Source organism: Octopus sinensis, linkage group LG7 (genome assembly GCF_006345805.1).
Source record: "Octopus sinensis linkage group LG7, ASM634580v1, whole genome shotgun sequence".
In the NCBI taxonomy this organism is placed as follows: domain Eukaryota; kingdom Metazoa; phylum Mollusca; class Cephalopoda; order Octopoda; family Octopodidae; genus Octopus; species Octopus sinensis.
The window spans coordinates 39,486,857-39,509,856 of record NC_043003.1 but is presented as its reverse complement, the minus strand read 5'-3'; the positions used below and the strand labels follow the sequence as shown (position 1 = coordinate 39,509,856).

General features: G+C 37.4%; 1 protein-coding gene across 2 annotated transcripts in view; it reads left to right on the top strand.

Annotated features, from left to right (window-relative positions):
• Positions 1-23,000, top strand: part of LOC115214188 (dynein heavy chain 3, axonemal-like) — a 257,372-nt gene that overhangs the window by 208,245 nt on the left and 26,127 nt on the right. Inside the window, exons 57-62 of one of the 2 annotated variants that reach the window (XM_036504718.1) lie at positions 1,016-1,258; positions 2,644-2,673; positions 11,477-11,637; positions 15,517-15,674; positions 18,196-18,554; positions 21,355-21,471. In XM_036504718.1, the coding sequence (XP_036360611.1) occupies positions 1,016-1,258; positions 2,644-2,673; positions 11,477-11,637; positions 15,517-15,674; positions 18,196-18,554; positions 21,355-21,471 (1,068 nt within the window). The remainder of the gene's footprint in view (positions 1-1,015; positions 1,259-2,643; positions 2,674-11,476; positions 11,638-15,516; positions 15,675-18,195; positions 18,555-21,354; positions 21,472-23,000) is intronic. The other variant, XM_029783288.2, reaches the window with a different exon arrangement.

The window sequence follows — 23,000 nt, the reverse complement described above, 5'->3', positions numbered from 1 at the left end:
CCAGACACAACAAAATATGCTTCAGCACACAAATTCACATAAAGAATCTTGCAAACCAAATCCCAAAACGAAATATGTATATACACACATACATATAAATATATATATATAATTCACACATACACTCACACACACACAGACACATGGGAACACACACACACACACACACACATACACATGTTGATTCATCAGAAGCAAAGAACTGTAAGTCTCAATACAAATGCTGAGTATTCTTCAATACATTGTAACTGAAAGGCTTTGATTTCTAGTTCTCAAGATTTACTCCTTTCTGATCATAGCTGGTAAACTGAGCAGGATTTTCTTTTGAATATCCACTGTCTGAATATTTTTTGAAATATGAAATGAAAATTTAAAAGAAATGCCTATTCTTGCGTTCTTTCATTTAAAAACCTTTGTGGATGACATGTATTATTTATATATATATATATCAAATATATATATATTAAAACTTCATTTAAATGGAGTCGCATGAAACGATCATACTGCATTACCTCTGAATATCCTAGTTGCTTATTTGGATTTTAATCACCTTATTTTGAAATTGTTTGGATAATACCGTACTAAATTCTGGTGCTTCAACCTAAGTACCATATTCATCTGAATCTAAATTTATATATATATATATATATATATATATATATATATGTCCAATAGTGTTCATTTTTTCAGAAATGATATGTAAGTTTTAACCCTTTAGCATTTAAACTGGCCAGATCAAACCTCTCACACCTACCCTACAATGCCATTGTAAAAATAAATAGTCATATCTTCAAAATCTTGGAGCTTCAAGATAATGCATGATCAATTTAAAAAAAATAGAGATAAATAAGCATTACATTTTATAAATTAATTTGAATGCTAAAGGGTTAAGCATGTTATTATAAACACTAAGTATCCTTTCACACCTTGAACAGTTTATTTTTATAATTTATTATCTTTTTTCTGTTCGAAATGTTCTTTACAATTTGTCTTTGGCTCTTTTTTTCACACTTAGGGAAATATTCTAGAAGATGAAACTGCAAATAAAGTCTTAACTTCATCAAAACTTTTGGCAGAGGAGATATCAGCAAAGCAAGCTATTGCAGTAGCAACAGAGAAAGAGATTGATGAAACAAGGAATGGTTACCGGCCTGTGGCTGTTCATTCTTCCATATTATTCTTTTGTATTACAGAACTTGCCAATATTGAACCCATGTACCAATATTCTCTCACTTGGTTTATCAACCTGTATCTACATGTAAGTTATTCTTATATCAAGGGGTTTGGTTACACATTCATGTACAGTGTACTCGTATTTATCTGTGATATCTTTTACTGTTGTTCATTTGGGTCATCGTAAGTGTTAAGAACCTAGTATTCTAGTTAAAGAGTTTGTGAACCACTTTTTTCTCCCCTTGCCAATGTGAACTAGTTCACATACCATTAGTGGACAGTTACTTGAGGACTTATTAACCCTTTTGTTACCATATTTCTGTTGAGACACTCTGCGTTTCTTTCAATTAATTTTAAATATAACAAAGAATTTAGTAAAATAACTTAGTTATCATTAAGCTAGTGTTAGGAACATAAATTGTGACTAAGGTTTGGTGGAAGATTTTAATTCAGAACTTTTGAAAACAAGATATTTTACTACAGAGCCTGAGGCGGTTTCAGGTGATTTGGTATCAAAAGGGTTAAAGTGAATGTAAAAGATTCCCTTCAGTCATGAATGACAATGGGATTGCACCTAGAAAGTTCCCCACCAAGGCACAAGTCTAAGCATAAAGGGAATGTATAAAATTATCATTTTGTTTTTTCTTTGGGGGAGATCTGACTCTTGCCTTGTCTCGTCTTTATGTTAATCTTTTTACAATACAAATATTTTCCCGGTGTCCAAATTTTGTTCTCACTACTGTCCAGTGAAATTATTCTCCTAGTATCAACTTCAGCTAAGATACGGAGAGAAATTGTTTGTTTGTCTAGTCAATTATTTGATTCTATCTCTCCAATATCTGCAAAGTCGCCAAAGTTAGCTTTGTTTGATATTTGTCTCAATTTACAAATTTATCCCTCAGATAATCCTATAGCTTTAACCCTTTAGCATTCAGATTATTCTGTCAAATATAATATTTATTCATCCATATTGTTTTAAGCTAATCATGCATTATTTCGTAGCTTTAAGATTTCGATGATGTTATCACCTGTTTTTAGATTGACATTAGAGGTTGGTGTGAGATACCAAATCTGGGCAGTTTTAACAGAAAACAGGTAGATTATTTGGGCCGGATATGGCTGGTTTAAACACTAAAGGGTTAAAGACTAATGTTTGTTCAACTATGTCTTAGGTACCTTAGGGTTTTTCTCATGAAGATAATAAATAGTAGGTTAAGGTAGATTTGCTCATGTTGTTATTGATGCTGGTGTTACTGTTAAATAAATGAGAACACTTGGCAGAGAAGATGCTAATTAAACGTTTGACTGTAGCCAATGAACATCTTTATGATGACAACTATTAGTCACGTGTCATGCAAATATCAAATATAACTGCAATGGAAATTTTTTAAAAAATTCCATTTTAGATCTCAGTTTTGTTTCTTCTTCTTCTTTTTATATAATTCATCCTTGACCTGCCATTTCTTCCAGCTTATACCACAATGTGATTTCCTGCAGAAGGTAACTATGTCTGTCTGAGGAAGGGGCCTGTTGGTGGTGAGCACGTGTGTATATTAAATGTGTGTGTGATATATGTATATGTGTACATATATGTATGTGAATGTGTATGTATATATATATATATATATATATATATATATACATACACATATACACACACAGAGGCACACACACACACGTGTTTGTGTGTTTATATATATATATGTATGTATGTGTATATATATATATATATATATGCATATATATACATATATATACATATATATATATATATATATATATATATATATATATATATATATATATATATATATATATATATAAACATGTATGTTTGTGTATGAGGTATAGAGATGTTTGTGTTGAGTTACAGATATATCTTCAATGTATGCCTTACAGCCCCTTTATAATGTTGACACCCCCACTACATTACTTTCTATCATCTTGGATTATCAAACAGTGTAAGTTTTATGCAAATTTCATCTCAAGAAATATTTAGTGCTCCGAATATTGCCAAGTATTTAATTAGTATTGATGACTCATTTTAGTTTTAATAAAAAATCATAACTGTTACTAACATGATAAATTGGTAAATAATTTTGAAATTGGGTGTTAGCAGATAAAAACTCCAATTTACTGGGTTCTCTGAGACTACTTTTTAATAGCTTTAGCAAAATGTTCCACTTATTGAAAACCATAACATAGTAAAGCACCATTTTTGCATGTTGGTAGTTCTCTGGTATTGGTTAAAGACTGAAATGTTATCGATACTCTTTTTGAAAAGGTTTTGTAAAATGTGAAAGAACAAGATATTTGATAATTCTCTGAAAATAGCATAGGTCTTTCTTAAAAAAAAAAAAAATACAATTTCTAACAGAGGCACAAAGCCACAAATACTAGAGGAGTACAATCAATTATATTAACCCCTACAGCATAGTCAATGCCAGTGGGATTTAAATTCGGAATGTTAAAAATCAGAAGTAAATATTGCAAAGTATTTTGTTTGGTGCTGCCAAATCGATTCTGCCAGTAAAGTTTATTAGTTGGTAATGTGTATAAAAAGTTTTGAATAAACATTTTTAAAAACGATGGATTTATGTCTAGTAGTAAAGATAATACAAAGTTCCTGATGTTTTAAAAACCATTATCGCTGGTGATTTATTGGAGATATATCTATACACTGAACTCTCAATAGCTCACTAAATGTCTCTTTCTATTCTTCACCATTTGTTGCTCCACCCTTTATCACTTGTGATATGAATCTCTGAAATACCCACTTTATTTACAATATCTGTGTGTTGAATATGTGGCCTAGTTCTCTTTTCTTATTCAGTTTCTGATAACAGTATCTCAAAAAGAAAAGGACACCATCAAATTCTTTAACTACCATTCTGAATGAATAATCTGTTTTGTGTTTATGGCTTGTTGCATAATCCTAGAAGAACCATTGTCTCCATGGAGTTTGTTGAGAGTGAATGCAGACAGTCAAGTCAGTTGTGTATTACACAATTGTCTGAGATTTTGCTGGTTCATATATCATCACTGCTAATACATTCTATCTGTAACCTAGATATTTTAATACTTAAAGACCATGTCTACAAAGATCTAAATATGCCACACATGAAATACAGTCATTCGACTGTGGCCATGCTGGAGCACTGCCTTTAGTCAAGCAAATCAACCCCAGGACTTATTCTTTGTAAGCCTAGTACTTATTCTATCGGTCTCTTTTGCCGAACCGCTAATTTACGGGGACGTAAATTCACCAGCATTGGTTGTCAAGTGATGTTGGGGGGACAAGCACAGACAGACAAACATAAAAACACACACATACATACACACACACACACACACACACACACACACACACACATATATATATATAAAAAAAGGAAATGAAGAAAATGCTGACAAAATAATTTAAGTAAAGGAGAGTGTATTTAATTTACCGGTTGCGCATTTGTTATGCTTATCAAAAGATATATTTTTAAGAGAGATAGAGTTAACATCTCTGGAGCCTATTTTCTTACCCCAACACCAACTTCCATTCAAACATTCACGTGACCCCTTTATAATGACCAATCAAAATTGTATTGACCACTGTCCACAAGAAATTTTAGGCGCGAAACCAAGCAAATCTTAAACAACTCTGGAGCCTCTTTTTTCACATATAAGAGACAGCAAACCCAACATAAAGTCAGATAAGAGAAAAAAATCTATCAGAAAGGAACTCTTATCTCTCTTAAAAATATATCTTTTGATAAGCATAACAAATGCGCAACCGGTAAATTAAATACACTCTCCTTTACTTAAATTTTTTTGTCAGCATTTTCTTCATTTCCTTTTTTTTATATATCACAACTCGTGTTCCACATCTCCTTTTTTAAATATATATATATATATATACATATATACGATGAGCTTATTTTAGTTTCCGTCTACCAAATCCACTCACAAGGCTTTGGTTGGCCTGAGGCTATAGTAGAAGACACTTACCCAAGGTACCACACAGTGGGAATGAACCCGGAACCATGTGGTTGGTAAGCAAGCTACTTACCACACAGCCACTCCTATGTCTGTAGATACTACATTGAGATATAGCTGAACTAATTGTATATAAACAGAGTGAGCTATAATCCATCTAGCTCTTAGCAGATACTGCATTGTGATATAGTCCTACTATTATATTGGTGCCACAGAGTAGTACAGTCCACCTAACTAAACATGTATTACAAGGCTGTATGTTTTACTCTATAGTCAGTGATAGTAGCATTTGGAATTGACAAATGATCCATTGACTCATTCTGTGAAATTTGGTTGCCACTTTTAGAAAATCTGTCTGGAGTTGATCAGGAGTACTTGGAAATGAACAAGATTTCATGTTCCACATTTTAACATCCACTTTTCTATGCTTACATGGGGCAGATGGGATTCATCAAGATAGGTTTTCTGTGACCAGAGACTGTTCCTGCTCCCAACTTTCACCTGTGCCCAAGCATGGCCAGGCAAGTTCTCACAGGAGACTGGAAACAAATTACATCACTTGTCTGACATTGACATTCATTTAGAACTGTCATGTAATGTCAAGACAAGCGGACACACTCACATGCACATGAACGCACACAAACACACACACACACACACACACACACACACACACACACACACACACACACTCACAGACACACACACACAAAAGGCTTCTTTCAGTTTCCATCAACCAAAATCACTCACAAGGCTTTGGTTGGCTCAAGATGAGTGCCACACAAAGGGATAGGACCGAACTCAAAACCACATGGTTGAGAAACAAGCTACTTAACCCCACAGCCAAAACTGTTCACAAGGTTTTGGCTGGCCCAAGGTGGGATGGAACTGAACTCAAAACCACATGGTTGGAAAACAAACACCTTAACCACACAGCTATTCCTTTAAGAGAAGTTTGGCAAGGTAGATTAAAGATGCTTTCAAGCCCTGAACAGGAGCATCATCTCAGAATTCAAGGGATTGTGAGTTTATTTTTAGGAATGAGCCTGGAAGATAGTCACAGGCCCAGTCCAATGTACTGGCTGAACTTCACTACCCCTCCTTATAGGTCCTCCAGATAAGCATCAGTTCCATGAATTGTAGAGAATAATCAATATTGTTGAAGCTCATCTTTTTTCCATGCTACTGATTACTGCAGAATTCAATAATAGAAAGAATAAATGATGTGAACTAAATGATGCAGACTCAGCTAATTATTACCCTAATCAACATAAAATTGGAAAAATGCTCACTTCTCTTGTGTCTTTGATTCTTTTGAGATTCTGTTCTGTACAGAGGCTAGGATATAGACTGTGTTTACACATATTTTGGACTACAGGTTCTAGATCCTCTTTCTTTCTTTCTTTCTTTCTTTCTTTCTTATGACCCCTTCTTCCCTTTTTCTTCTCTTCTTTTTCTCTTCCCTCCTTCCTTCCTTCCTTCCTGCCTTTTCTTCTTCTTCTTCTTCTTCTTCTTCTTCTTCTTCTCTTCTTCTTCTTCTTCTTCTTCTTCTTCTTCTTCTTCTCCCTCCCCATCGTCCTCCCAATCTGCCGTCTGTGTTATGCAATGCTCTCACTTTTAACCCCGAGTGCTGTCTCCCTGTCCATTCACAGGATCACACTTCCTCCACTGTCCCCTTGCTTTCATTGAATTTCCTCTTCTATTCTGATACATCTCACTCAGCCTGCCTCTTTCACAAACACTTCCATCACAAACTTCACTGTGTCATGTCTCGTGTCTCATCACCTTACGTCACAACATCTCACACATGCATGCACACGCGCACACACACACACACATACACACATACTACAGGTTGTTGTCTGTCTACATTGCGCCTTCTTTTCCACTGTCTGTATCCCTTCATATCTTGCATGTCCTTTTCATAACTTTAATATATTCCATCTTTTTGAGGTGAGGATTTTTTTTTTGTCTCTCAAGAATTTCTTTTCTTTATGTGGTTTGTTTGAACTTTTGTTGATCATTATTCACAAGTATTCAAATAACACACACACACACACACACAAACATACACACACATACAAATACACACATGCACACACAAAGTTACAATAAACACAAATTTATATTATTTGTTCCTACATATGTTTAAACATTGTGGATGTTTGGACTTTTGGAATTCTGCATTGGCTGTTCTAAGTGCAATGGGATACTTAACCACTATGCTTTATTGCATTATATTCATTATATATCTGAAGATGTATAACCTAGTGGTCAGGGTGTTGCTCTCACAATTGTTAAATTGTGGTTTTCATTCCAAGATCAGCAGGGCTTTGTTTTCTTCGGCAAAACACTTTTTCCTGTTGTGTATATGTGTGTGTATGTATACATACATACATACATTATATGTCGAAGACCCGACAAATGAAGTGAGTTCATGGCTTGCAGGATGGCCTGCTGCGCTTGATGAGACCTATTGTATCAAGTTCATCAACATCAAAATAAAAATCGTATGGATATTGTAGTTGTGATACCTGTGCCGGTGGCATGTAGCGCCTCACTGAGGAAATGACGGAGGCTGAGACCCCTGAGATATGCTGTGACTATGAGGACCTGACAAATGAAGTGAGTTCATGGTTCGTGGGACGGCTTGCTGTGCTAGCCTTGGATTGTAGAGTGGCCCGCTGTTCTTGAGGAGACCTGTTGAGTCAAGTTCGTTAACACCATCAAAATAAAAATCAAATGGAAGTTGTGGTTTTAGACACCTGTGCCAATGACATGTAAAAGGCACCGTCCAAACGTGGCGGAAGCCAGCACCGCCTGACTGGCGTCCATGTCGGTGACACGTAGAAGCACCAACCGATCGTGGCCATTTGCCAACCTCCTCTGGCGCCTGTGCTGGTGGCATGTAAAAAGCACCCACTATGCTCACGGAGTGGTTGGTGTTAGGAGGGGCATCCAGCTGTAGAAACACTGCCAAATCAGACTGGAGCCTGGTGTAGCCTCTATGGCTTACCAGACACCGGTCGAACTGTCCAACCCATGCTAGCATGGAAAACGGACGTTAAATGATGATGATGATGATGATGATATATACACACACATATACAAACATACTGAAAATATAGGTGAAGGCGCATGGCTCAGTGGTTAGAGCGTCGAGCTTACGATCGTGAGGTTGTGAGCTTGAATCCCGGACCGGGCTGCGTGTTGTGTTCTTGAGCAAAGCACTTTATTTCACGTTGCTCCAGTTCACTCAGCTGTAGAAATGAGTTGCGACGTCACTGGTGCCAAGCTGTATCGACCTTTGTCTTTCCCTTGGATAACACTGGTGGCGTGGAGAGGGGAAGCTGGTATGCATGGGCGACTGCTGGTCTTCCATAAACAACCTTGCTCGGACTTGTGTCTAGGAGGGTAACTTTCTAGGTGCAATCCCATGGTCATTCATGACCGAAGGGGGTCTTTAAAAACTGAAAATATAAGTGCACACACAAACACTTGGACATGTACACATGCATACATGTATACTCACACATACTCACTAAAATGGCTCTCAGACACATGTGGCTGTTATCTCAATTTCCTTCTATGTTGTGTGTTGTTTCCATGTGGTACACTACATGTTTATGTTGTTTCACTTTTACTGTCACCCGAAGTCATGTCTACAATCACATGTTCACACTAATTGGATACTGTACATTGTTACCATGTGGTACACTAAATGTTGAGGCTTGTATTGTTTGCCTTCCCATAGCATAGCATCATATCAGTCACTACATGTTATCGTTTCACATCTTTTACAGTCACACAAAGCAGTGTCTATAATCACATGTTCACATTGATAGATTGCTGTGTTGTCATGTGGTACACTACATGTTTCACCTCTGTTACAGTCACACAAAATCATGTCTACAATCACATGTTCACACCAATTAGTTGTCATGTGTTGTTGTCATGTGATACACTACATGCTGATTTCTTTACTTAACCTTCACTTTTCTGTATTGCATGCATATACATTTATTTATTTATACATCTATGCACACATACAAGTGTGCACACACACGCACACATACACACACACGTACACACACACACGCACACACACACAAACAGCATATGTAACAACATATATGTAACAACATATATGTTTGCACATATACCAGGAGCATTACATCTTTCACGAACACGCACCCATTGCATAACACAGAAACATGCATCCATACATAACTGAACCCAAGACCACATGGTTGGGAAGCAAGCTTCTCAGCTACATGGCAAATGCATTCACACACACACATACACTATCTACTACATTCAGATCATATTGCTTATGGTTTATATGTCAGTTTCAGCTACAGTTATTAAACAAGGTTTTTCATTTTTCTCTCTAAGTGGAGGTCAGAGAGGATGTAACTTCTATAGTCAGAGGAAGTATGAATGGGTGCTGAAAAATTGATAGTTTTAAGGGTGTAGGCAACTGTAGTTAAATCCATGCCCGACCGTGGGTCATCTGGAGTTATCTCCCCTGGTCACATCGTTAACAATGAGGTGGCGCTCGTGAAAAGGGGATAAATAGACAACCAGACCAAAGAGCAACCTCTTTTGCTCACCAGGCAGCTTGCTGCTAACTGCATCGTCTCACTCTGCTACTAGACTACCCGCGCCGATTTGAATTGAGTGGAATCCACTATACCAGTCATGGAAGGCTGCAAGACGAAAACCTTTTCTTGTTCAACTTCATTCTGTTCTGTAAAATGTTAAAAGTTCAAGCTGCATACGAATGCTCTCCTCCCGGATCGGAATAAACATACCATGTACACGAAGGCCTCAAAAACTCACACGAATTGTTGTTGTTTTTTCATTGGATTAACTCTTACAGCTATTGAAGGATTACCTGATATTTTATCAAATTAATGGGCTTCAAGCTCACTAAAAAGGTATCACGAAAGGCCTGGTTGGAGGTCTAACATTCCAAGTTCTTTTACAAGGCATTGAAAAAAGGAAAGAACTGTTGCGATAAGTGTGTGAATCTGAAAGGGTAATATGTTGAATAAAATAATTAACTGATCCTCTAGTGTTTTCTTTTACCTAAAGCCAGGAAATTTCCAATACCCACTTGTATAAAATTCTCTGGTAGGAAAGTGTAACATATGAGAGTAGTGGCAGGAGGATGCAATATCACAAGAGCAGGGAGTATGATGCCAGACTAGTGGTGGGAGGAGAATGTAACACTATAATTAACGAGTGTTTTGTCAGTTTCATAGTGCTGTGTTGTAGTCTTCCTACTAACATGGAGAAGACAAGAAGAAATTGGTTTAGTACCCAGCTTCAGAAGCAGATCTTCAATGAGGTGGAGAGTGATCAGTTTTGATAAATGACCATAAAATCTATTCCCAGCTTACTTGTGACAGGTATTGTACCAACAGTTCATCATCATCATCGTTTAACGTCTGTTTTCCATGCTAGCATTGATTGGATGGTTCGATTGGGGTCTGGGAAGCCAGGAGGCTGCACCAGGCTCCAGTCTGATCTGGCAGTGTTTCTACAGCTGGATGCCCTTCCTAACGCCAACCACTCTGTGTGTGTAGTGGGTGCTTTTTACATGCCACCAGCACTGGGGCCAGAGAAAGCTGGCAATGGCCACAATCGGTTGGTGCTTTTTACGTACCACCAGCACGGATGCCAAAATTGCTGTGACCAGGACTCAGGACTCCATAGTGATAATGACAATAAATATGTTGATGGGGATAGTTGTGGTGGTGGTGGTGGTGTTAGATGCCTTGGTAGTGGTGGTGGTGGTGGTGGTGGTAATAAGCATGACAATGACAGTGATGATGCTGATGATGGTCATATTGGTTTCAATGGTGATGATGATAATAAAGAAAGAAGATGATGTTGATATTGCAATGATAATTCCGATCTTTCTGAGTAACGATGACAATGATGATGACTGTGGCTATGGCGATGTCGATAATGGCAATAATAACAGCAGTGGTTTGATAGTGATGATGATGGTGATGATGGTTAACAAAGTTGATGTCAATGCTGATAACAATGGTAATGTGGATAATGGTGATTTTAATGGTGGTAATGATAATTACAAGGTTGCTGCTGCTGATGATGATGGGGTAAGATTATAATGCTGACAATGATAATACATTGGTAGTGATGATGTTGTGGTGGTGGTGATATGATGATGATAATATGTTGATGATGATGATAATATAGTGGTAAGGATATTAAGACCGTACTGTCAGTACAACATGTGACATGTAGTATGACCTGACTTTAATTGTATTTTATCTGTACATTACAGTGTATAACCAACAGCCCATCAGCATCGTATATTGAGAAACGGATTGAAAACCTCAACTTGTATTTCACAAGCAGCATCTATCGGAATGTGTGTCGGTCTTTGTTTGAGAAAGACAAGCTTCTCTTCTCATTCATTTTATGTGTTGAGCTCATGAAAGGAGCGTAAGCATTCATTTGTTTTGGATATTGGATTACTTTGAACCTCTTCAAAATATTGTTGTTGCTGTTGTTGTTGTTGCTTAGTGTCCTATCAGAATGTGGCTTAGCCTAATTTAAGGGTGTTATTGAAAGATATAGGTTTCACTCTCATACAAGAGGCATCCTTCAATTCTAGGCTTCTAATCTTCCTTGAGAACATGTATAGCCATGTGGAAATATTACCTTGCTCAGAAATAAGTGGAAGTTGACAGCAGGAAGAGAGTGTACCATAAATCCTCAAGTATAATCCACATTTTTTCCCCAAAATTTAAAGGTCAAATTCCCTAGTGCATACTATATACGAGGTTAAAAATGAAAATGATTTTCTAAGCGATGTCCGAGACTCTATTTGCTGTCTGGCAATGTTTATTCAGACGCATTTTGTGATGTTGGGCAAAAATACCTTAAGCTAAGCCTGAAAGCAATGAAGTCATAAAAGAATCATCCATAACTTGCAATAAACAACATTTATTAAATGTAATTACTATTATTTATTTATTTTCTGCAAACAAAATGCACAAAAAAGTTACATGTTTGCATTATGTTAAATATACAATAATAATAAAGGACGTTACTGTTTACATTTTTACAAACCAAGGACGTTATATAGACCTCCTTGACTCAAGTTAGAGAAGGGGTGCGTATTATACACAAGGTTTAGTTTTTTCAGAGGTACAGTCCCCTAAAAATCCCTTGCGTATTATACTCAAGGGCGAACTATACTCGAGGATTTACGGTTTATTTACATACGTGTGTGTGTGTGTGTGGTGTACATATATATGTCTGTATGTGTGTGTGTGTTTACACATGATAACTTCTTTTAGCTTCTGACTACCAAATTACTCACAAGGCAATGGTGCCATGGAGGGGGACAGAACCTGAAACCATGTAGTTGGGAAGTAAACTTCTTAACCACACAGCCATGCCTGCATCTCAAGTCCAGTATAATGTATGTATATATGTATTGCAACATCCATCCAGTGATCCATTTATATATATATATATATATATATATATATATTATATATATATATATATATATACATATATATATATATCATCAGTAAATCATAAATCTGAAAGAGTGGTCATAGGCCACCGGCCATAAGCGTCTGAAAAAATGCCATAAAGCTAAGCGCCTTATGAACATGAAACTCTAGGTAACCCCATGGATTGGTCAAAGACGTGAAACCCTGGGTAACCCCATAGACTGGCCATAGATGTGAAACTCTGAGTAACCCCATTTACTGGCCATAACTATCTTTGTCTACTTAAATTCATCATCATTCTCATCCTCGTTTGACGTCCATCTTCCATGCACGCTTAGGTAGGATGGTTAACAGGGAGCCAGCCAAGTAGAAGAACTACCCTAGGCTACTGTGTCTATTTTGGCAGGGATTTTGTCATTGGATGCCCTTTCTAACACCAACTGCTCTGCAGAGTGAACTCAGTGCTTTTTATATGGCACCAGCACAGGTGAGGTTAGTTTTGACATGGTTTTTACAGCTGGATGCCTTTCTAAACGCCAACCACATTACAGTGTGGATTGGATGCTTTTAATTTAGCACCAGCACTAGTAGGGTAACCAAGTAACTCACATGACAAGGAATCATGAGAGGGGCAGGGGCATTTGAGGAGGGGAATTTGAGTTAGAGGATGAAAGGTTAGAGTGTGACAAAGAGACAGAGAGACAGAAGCAGGTGTCTTGCCACAACAGAGGGGACATTAAAGGAAGTGATCCAGTAGTAGATGATGAAAGGTTAGAGTGTAACAGAGAAATAGAGAGACAGAAATAGGTGTCTTGCTACAAAGGAGGTACATGGTTACCCAGTGAGAGAAAGAGATAGAGAGTGAGAAAGAGGTACAAGAAAGAGGCCAGAAACAAGTGTGCTGATGTAAGGAAGATACTTGGTTACCTAGTCAGAGGAAAAACAAGAGAGGGAGAAAGAGAGTGACCAAGGGAAAGAGAGAGAGAGAGTAAGAAAGAGCAAAAATGTAAGAGAGATAGAGAGAGAGCAGAAGAGAGATGGTGTAGGGTATACTCACATGTAACAAAGATCTGAGCATAGAACCTGGGTAGAAAAATAGGGTTTGAAGGTGGGGTGGCGGGTGGTAGCAATACAGTGAGCTTGGCAGTGAGGGCCAGAAAGGGGATTGGAAAGCAATCATAGTTTATGAAGAGGGAATGTAAGGAAGAGAAAGATGCAGTTAGAAGAAAAGTTGTTTGGTTTCTTAGGGTAGAGTGAGTGAAAAGTGTGTTGTTAGATGTGGGTAGGACACAACTTTTCTAGCATTCAGTTTCATGGATGGGTCTTCTCTTGAATCTCATATTGCTATACATCTTGGTCCATTATCATTTCCTCTGTGAGCCCCAATCTCCTAAGATCAGTCCTAACTATTTCATCCAATGTCTTCCTGGGTCTCCCTCTTCCACGGGTACCATCCACTTTCAGTGACAGGCACATCTGTATACAGCTATCTTCACTCATACACATCACATGTCCAAACCAATGCATTCTTCTCTCCTGCATATCACATTTAGTCCCTCTAACTTTTCTCTCAATACAGTTGTGCTTTGTTGGTCATGCACACTGATGTTGCAAATCCAACACAACATACTACTTTCATTCCTCTCCTGTCTACACATGTCCTCTTCAGTCAGAGCTCATGTCTCACTACCATGTAACAGCCGTTCTCATACAATCTACCTTTCATTCTGAGAGAGAGTCCTTTTGCTGCCAAAATCGTAGTAGTTCTCTGAACTTCCTCCATCCTATTCTTATTCTAGAAAGAATACTTTCAGAACATCCATCACCATTCCTAATTTGGTCACCTAAATAGCAGAAACTATCTACTACCTCAAGAGGCCTTTGAGAGAGTTTAAGTCTCATGTGCTCTTAGTACTTATTGTTCCTGCACATCTACCACACATGAAAGTGATGCTATCTGATAACCTACCCACAATTCCACAGCATCACTTATGTGTCCATAGGTTACACTTGGTGCTGCAAATGGAATTACATCCCACTCCTTGTCTACATATTGATCAGGGTCATTTACCAGCTGGAATGGGTGTCTTATTTCCTTTCTTGCTACAACAACTTTAGTCTTGGCTGCGTGGTAAGTAGCTTGCTTACCAACCACATGAATCGGAGTTCAGTCCCACTGTATGGCACCTCGAGCACCTGCTACTATAGCCTTGGGCTGACCAAATCCTTGCGAGTGGATCTGGTAGACAGAAACTGAAAGAAGTCTCTCAATAAAGTATATATATATATATATATATATATATATATGTTTGTGTGTCTGTGTTTGTCCCTCTACCATTGCTTGACTACCGATGTTGGTGTGCTTATGTCCCTGTAACTTAGCAGTTTGGCAAAAGAAACTGATAGAATAAGTACTAGGCCTACAAAGACTAGGCCTACAAAGTCCTGGGGTCAATTTGTTCAGCTAAAGGTAGTGCTCCAGCACGGCCAGTCAAATGACTGAAGTAAATTAAAGAATTAAATAATATATTACTGAACAATTGAAGATGAAGCTGATCAAAATATGCCTGTGATGATATTATGCGTATCTTCTGCCGGACCATTCATTATTAATAGTGTCTCTTATTGGACAATAGAACCTATAAATTAGACTAAAACTAAAAGATATGGTGAATTATGATAATTAATGCTTTTTCCAAGGTGTGTGGCAATGAGAGATTCTCCGATAACAATGCAGTAAATATCTTCAGTTTGAGGAGTCTAACTTCTGTTGTACCCATGATGTATTTGTGGCCAACTGTCTGTTTAGTGTTCTTTTACAGAGTTGTAACAAATGTCCTCTTTTCTTTTCCAGAGGAAATGTTGATGAAGATGTTTGGCGTTTTCTGTTAACTGGAGGTGTGGCTCTGGATAATCCATACCCTAATCCAGCCCCTGAATGGTTGACTGAGAAAAGTTGGGCAGAAATTGTGAGGGCTTCAAATTTATTGAATCTCGAAGAGTTCATGACAAGTAAGGATTAATCAATCAATCACTGTGTGTTTAATTAGCTAGGTGGAATAATGACTGTAGGTTGTGACATTAGCAATGGAAACAGTGAACCTTTATTTACCTCATGATGGGTGATCATATGTGTTGTCAGGAAATAAAATCTGCTACTTCATGAAATCTAATAATCACCATCAAAATGTAAAGAGGATAACAATCTTCTGAATTTGATAGAACTGGGAAACAACAGTGAAATGTTCGAAGATGATATAAGAAAGTGGACTGGCAGAATTGTTAGAACAGCAAATTGAATACCTTGCGATATTTGTTCTGTCGCTCTGTGTTTCTCTGAGATCAAATCCTTTTTGAGGTCAACTTTGTCTTACTTCCTTTTGCGGTCACTTAAAAAGAAAACACTAGTTGCAGGCATGGCTGTGTGGGTAAGAAGTTAGCTTTGTAACCACTTAATTTCAGGATTGGTCCTACTGTGTGGCACCTTGGACAAGTGTCTTTTACAATAGTGTTGGGCTGACCAATGTTCTTGAGAGTGAATTTGGTTGATGGAAACTGTGGAAGCTCATCTTGGATGAAAAAGCCAACTAGTTTAAGTACCTTATTCTATCAAAACATTAGAGACAGGGTTTCACCTTTTTTAAAGCCAGTTAGAGTCATCAAAAACGGAAGTGACTTTCTAGCATTCATGACAATACTGAAATTAATATGACTGAAGGAGTTGTTTGTTCTTGTATCATATTCTAAAGCTTTCAGTAAAAAAGTTTTGAATAAAGATAAGTAGTATTTTTTCTCTATCAGTCTCTGTCAAACTGGGTAAATGTTTTGACTTATCTTCTATAACTTTAACTGCTTAGTTATTATAGAACTATAATCCCATTGGCATTTCTAATTTTGGGATTAATGGAAATAAATGTTCCACTGATTAACCCTTTCGTTACCAATCTGGCTGAAACCGGCTCTGGCTCTGAATACAAATGTCTTGTTTTCATAAGTTTTGAATTAAAATCTTTCACAAAACCTTAGTCACAATTTATGTTCCCAACACTAGCTGAATGACAACTAAATTATTTTACTATAAATTCTTTGTTATATTTTAAGTAATTGGAAGAAACACAGAGCATCTCAAAATAAATACAGTAATGAAAGGGTTAAAATCACTTCAATTTTGGTGACAGAGAATTTGATTAACCTTCTTTTAGGGCAGAGAAAGAAGTTTTAAGGCTGATGAAGAGTGTTCATATAGTCAGGTGCTTCCTGCTATTTTTGATTTTTAGTTGTGTGACTTTTGCCTCCATATTCAATCTTTTGTCTTTTACTTGGTTCAGCCATGCTGCGGCACCACCTTGAAGGGTTTAGTCAAACAAATCTACCCTAGTACTTATTTTCGTGTCTGGTACTTATTCTTATTTCTTTACTACCCACAAGGGGCTACACACAGAGGGGTCAAACAAGAACAAACAAACGGATTAAGTTGATTATATCGATCCCAGTGCATAACTGGTACTTATTTAATCGACCCTGAAAGGATGAAAGACAAAGTTGACCTCGGCAGAATTTGAACTCAGAACATAGCAGCAGACGAAATACCGCTAAGCATTTTGCCCAGTGTGCTAACATTTCTGCCAGCTCGCTGCCTGGTACCGTGTCTGGTACTTATTCTATCAGTCTCTTTTACCATTTGGCTAAATTATGGGGAATGTAAACAAACCAATGCCAGTTGTCAAGCAGTGGTGGGTTATAAACACACACACACACACACAAAACACACACACAAGTGGATTTCAACACAGTTTCCATGTACTAAATTTACTCACAAGGAATTGATTGACCTGGGGCTATAGTAGAATACATTTGCCCAAGGTGTTTCACAATGAGATTGAACCCAAATCCATGCAGTTGCACAATGAGCTTCTTACCCAGACGGCCATGCCTGTGCCTTAATAAAGATATTAAGGTTTATTTTCTTGTGTGTTTTAGTGATGTTGTCTTACAGAGAAGTTTGTTGTGTCATTTGATGTGTAGATTATATAAATTATGTTTTTGACTTGTCTGCTGATATATGGATATAAGATGATTGTTTGAGATGATTCAGGTCAGGTGATCATTGAGATTTTGGAAGGAATTGATTTGGTTAAAAAGAAAAAAAAAAAAAATTCAGTTGCAAAATGTTTTTCAATCACAAACACTATTACACAAAAGTAATCTCCACTATGGCTGTTGGACTAATTGAATAATATTAACCTGCCTCCCTTGACTTCCACCAATAACCATCAGACACTGAAGCTCAACACATGACTTATACAAACCAAAGAGATCCATGAATCAGTAACATTTCTACCATCTTACTTTTCAGTAGTCATCCTTTTAAAGATTGAATGAGTATATCATGTATAGCTAGGGAGTGGATCATCAACTTTATACAAGTAAATACATTCCGCCTCTTGTTTTCATTCCTTATTATGTATATTGAGTACCTTTTTTGTCATTAGTAACTCTAAACATGAGTATTTATATGTATATATTTGTTTAGGTGTCCAAAATGACCCAAATCTGTGGAAGGAAATATATGATCATTCATCTCCACATACTTTGCCAGTGCCTGCTCAATTTAACGCGTGTACTGAGATGGAATGCATGATCATCCTGCGATGTTTGCGCCCTGACAAAATGATACCAAAAGTGCAAGAATTCATTATCAACAACCTCGGCCCTGCTTACATTGATCCCCCAACTTTTGATCTTGAAGGTTCTTTTGGTGATTCAAACTGCTGTGCCCCTCTCATATTTGTCCTATCCCCTGGTGCTGACCCTATGGCTGCACTGCTCAAGTTTGGTGAAGACAAAGGTTTCACACAAAAGATACAGACTATATCCCTTGGACAAGGTCAGGTAAGTGTTAATACCTCCTTACGATCATCAGTATCTGTCTGTAAACATTGTTACAGTGATTGTTTACTGAAATGTATAATTGTGTATTTGGCCTCTCTGTAAACTTATCAAGAAATTTTAATCTCTCATTCATAAATGTAATGTATGAGCAAAGTATAGTCCTTTGACTTGTCTAGGAGTGCTGTAATTCCAAATAAGAGCTGATCTGGACTATCGTGAACAATGCAACCCATGCAAGTATGAAAAGCAGATGCAAATGACGATAATTGTAAACTCCAATAGAGAATATTCTGATAGATATTTTCCCTCTCTTTGTTTTCATTCTATTTTGATGCAATTAGAATTATTATATACAATTGTTTATAATCTAAATAAAATGTATGTAATCCAAATAAAAATGTGCTAGAAAGATTATTTTATACTCCTCAGAGTAAAAGAATTGCACCTAGTTCATGTTCTGGTTAGTAGTAGGAAGAAATGAGGACCCCTCAAGTTACATAGCAGGTTGCCTATTGAGTGGGGCAGTGACTCAGAATAATAACTGGTAGATATAGAGCGGGTCTTTGGTCATATTCAGGCTATATTTCAAAGAATGATAGAATGCACCTAGTGCATGCTGTAAAGTGATAGTAAAGGCATCCATTTGTTGAATCTAGACTGAAATATTGGTTACCAATATTGGCACAAGGCCGGCAATTTCGAGGGAAGCAGGGCAAAGTGTTAAATGACAGATTTTGCCTAATACAATGATATATTAATGCTAAAATAATATACTAATGCTTACGATACCGGACCGGGCTGCATGTTGTGTTCTTGAGCAAGGCACTTTATTTCACGCTGCTCCAGTTCACTCAGCTGTAGAAATGAGTCGTGACGTCACAGGTGCCAAGCTGTATGGGCCTTTGCCTTTCCCATGGATAACACTGGTGGCATGGAGAGGGGAGGCCGGTATGCATGGGCGACTGCTGGTTTTCCATAAATAACCTTGCCCAGACTTGTGCCTGGGAGGATAACTTTCTAGGTGCAATCCCATGGTCATTCATGACCAAAGGGGGTCTCAGCATATATATATATATATATATAAATGGTCTTTACATTTTCAGTTCAAATTCCACCTAGGTCAACTGTACTTTTGTCCTTTTGGGATCTATAAAATAGTACCAGTTGAACACAGGGGTCAATGTGCTAACAATTCTGCCAGCTTGCCTTCTCAAATCTAGATTGGAATGTTGAATACATAGGTGAAATGTAAACTCTGTAAGCTGCAGTGCAGGTTGTCTGTCCAGAAGGGTTATATCTGTGATTAAGAACTGATGTAAAGTAGAAAGGTCTCTTTATACCTCAGCTGCAGACAGCATCTCTTGCACAAGTGGTATGATAAAATGTGCCCAGTATACTCTGTAGGATATACACAAAAATAAAGTAAGCTTCTGAGGTTTGCAGAGTCATGTGACTTATGTCACTTGTGCATGGCAACAGTACTTAATTCTATGTGAAAATTGGTCATTATGCAATATAGTGCTAAGTGTTATGCAAAGAAAAATTACTGTTATGTTGCCAATGTTTTCTGCAGGTGGTGTACTTACTTGGCTTGTAATTGGAATGGTTTTATATAGGTATTTATTCCTATACCTACACATTGACTGAATTTCAGCCTCTTTGTTAAACATATTTATTTCTTTATTGCCTATGAGGGTGCTAGACATAGAGGGAACAAACAAGGACAGACAAAGGGATTAAGTCGATTACATTGACCCCAGTGCGTAACTGGTACTTATTTAATTGACCCTGAAAGGATGAAAGGCAAAGTCGACCTTGGCAGAATTTGAACTCAGAACATAATGGCAGAAGAAATACTGCTAAGTCTTTCACCCAGCATGTTAACATTTCTGCCATCTTGCCACCCTAAAACATATCGAAAGGCTTACATTGTTAAACTTATTGAAGGCTTATATCAAAATGTTGTATATCTTGTATAAGTTGCATCTCTTTGATTCATAAGAATATGTGCTGGATAAAAAGTTATTTTTCTGGTTCTTGAAGGTAATGTATGGTTTACAGATTAGCTAGGCATTCCTTCCTATCACCTTCCTTTAATTGGGAGGTAGTGATTTGGTTTCAGTGTTGATGAATTGGTAGAACTTGACTTCTTATCATTTAAAAAAAAAAATCTAGTATTGAGAGCAAATTGTACATAGTATATCTTGTTGCCAGATACTGCAGACATGATGAAAAATGATGCAGTTGTAAATATCCTGTCTTTAATTCAGACATTGCATATCCATATTTGCATTATCATATGAATTAACTCATTTTTCTAAAACAGTAGAGTATGATTTGAAGAAGATTTGGTAGCTATTTCTAACAGACCGGTCAACTGCATAGAGGTTCTTTTGATGGCTACTCTCTATAGTATATTATGTTTCTGATACTATAAACAAGTCTGTACTGTTCTTGACTGTAATATCAATAATCTAATGCATCCGTCCATCTGGACTTTACTTTTTAAATGTTTTGTTTTTGCTGAAGCATAATCATTGTTGCTGTGTGAAGTGTTGTGTTGTTATGTAATTGGTGGTGTTGTGAATCTGGTATTGATGTAGGATTAGCAGTGTTGTGTGACTGGCATTGTTATAATGTGGCTACCAGTGTGTGTGTGTGTGCTGGTGTTGTCAGTTTGTGATAACTGGTAATGTTGTTTTATGACTTGTGTTGTAAACCCTGCTACTATTTCTATCATTCTACCACTTACCTCACTAAAACTATGGCTACCAACTCTGTTACACTTTCTTTTTCTTAGGGTCCAATAGCTGAGAAAATGATCCTAAAAGGTATAACTGTTGGATCATGGGTTGTATTACAGAATTGCCATTTAGCTACAAGCTGGATGCCAAAACTGGAAAAGATCTGTGAGGAGGTATGTACTATATCATTTCTACTATGCATTCATTAACAAACTGTTTTGATGCAAACTAATGAGGAACCTCTTTGTGGTCACTTGATTTGCTAGAAAAAGTGACTCAAAGAAAGACACATCGAATACTCTAGTCTGTACATTATACCTGAACAAAAAAGAAATGGTCAATGTCTTTGATCAAAGTTAGCATTGAGTTAAGAAGCAACAAAAACAATAGCAACTGCAACTCTTTTAATTGATCCGTCATCCATTCATCCATCCACCCTTTCATTCTTCCATCCTTCCACCTTTATAGCCAACTATTCTTGTGAGGGACATGATGAGAGCAGAGTTTTCAGAGGATCTTGTTGGAAGCATCCATTAACAAATATTCCAACTGAATCCCCAGGCAAAACCAACTGAGGCTATGGATATTGTCCAACACTCTCACTTCATTTTCTACCCTTAGGCTTCCTTCTTGTTGGCCTTTTCTGGTAAATCTGTCATGAAGTTCTTTCCTCAGATATTCTAACTACATGTCCCTAATACCTTGGCTGTGGCCTCTCAGTGCAGAGCAGTAATGGGTCAGTCTAGAACAATTTCCTGATTGTCAAGCTTTGCATCTTGTTGAGTTACATTATTCCAAAGACCTTTTGGAGGAATCCCATTTCAGCTGCATTGTATTTACAGTCATATTCATTATGTCACTATTCCAAATTTCATGACTATAAGTAAGGGTGGGTATGTATAAGTAACTAAAAATAGCAAATTTTGCTTTTTCATCTACCTCACTACTTGTGATTAATGAGTTCTGAAGCAGGTGTATCCTTGCACTGGTACCAACAAATGTTGCTGAAAGGATGAAATGGCAAAGTTGAGCCCAGAGGATTTGAACTCAGAGTGGAGAGAATTTGAACAAATATGGTGAGGCATTCTTTTTAATGCTCAAATTATTCAGCCAGTTTGCCACCTGTGTTCAAATCCCATTGAGGACAACTTTGCTTTCAATCTACTGGGGGATCAGTAAAATATCAATCTGGGTTGGTTCTCTTTGCTTCTGTCTCTGCCTCTGTCTCCGTCTGTGATGCTTTCATAATAAACTATGAGGGACCATGAGGGACCACTCATAGCACTTAGTCTCCAAGAAACAGAAGGGAGTTATTGGGAGGGTTTAGCAGCAGCTCATCTAGCTTGAAACAAAAGAACTGTCCAAATAAATCTGAGATATTGAGTGTGGATAGATCAATGTGCTGTATAGCAGTGCTACTCAAAGTGGTGGTCTGTGGACTGGTGCTGGTCCACGAGCTATCAGCTGCCGGTACACGGCAAGTTTCTAGAAAAGAAAGAAACATTATAAAATGCTTATGTAATATAGGCACAGGAGTGGTTGTGTGGTAAGTAGCTTGCTTACCAACCACATGGTTTCAGGTTCAGTCCCATTGCGTGACACCTTGGGCAAGTGTTTTCTATTATAGCCTCGGGCTGACCAAAGCCTTGTGAGTGGATTTGGTAGACGGAAACTGAAAGAAGCTCATTGTATATATGTATAC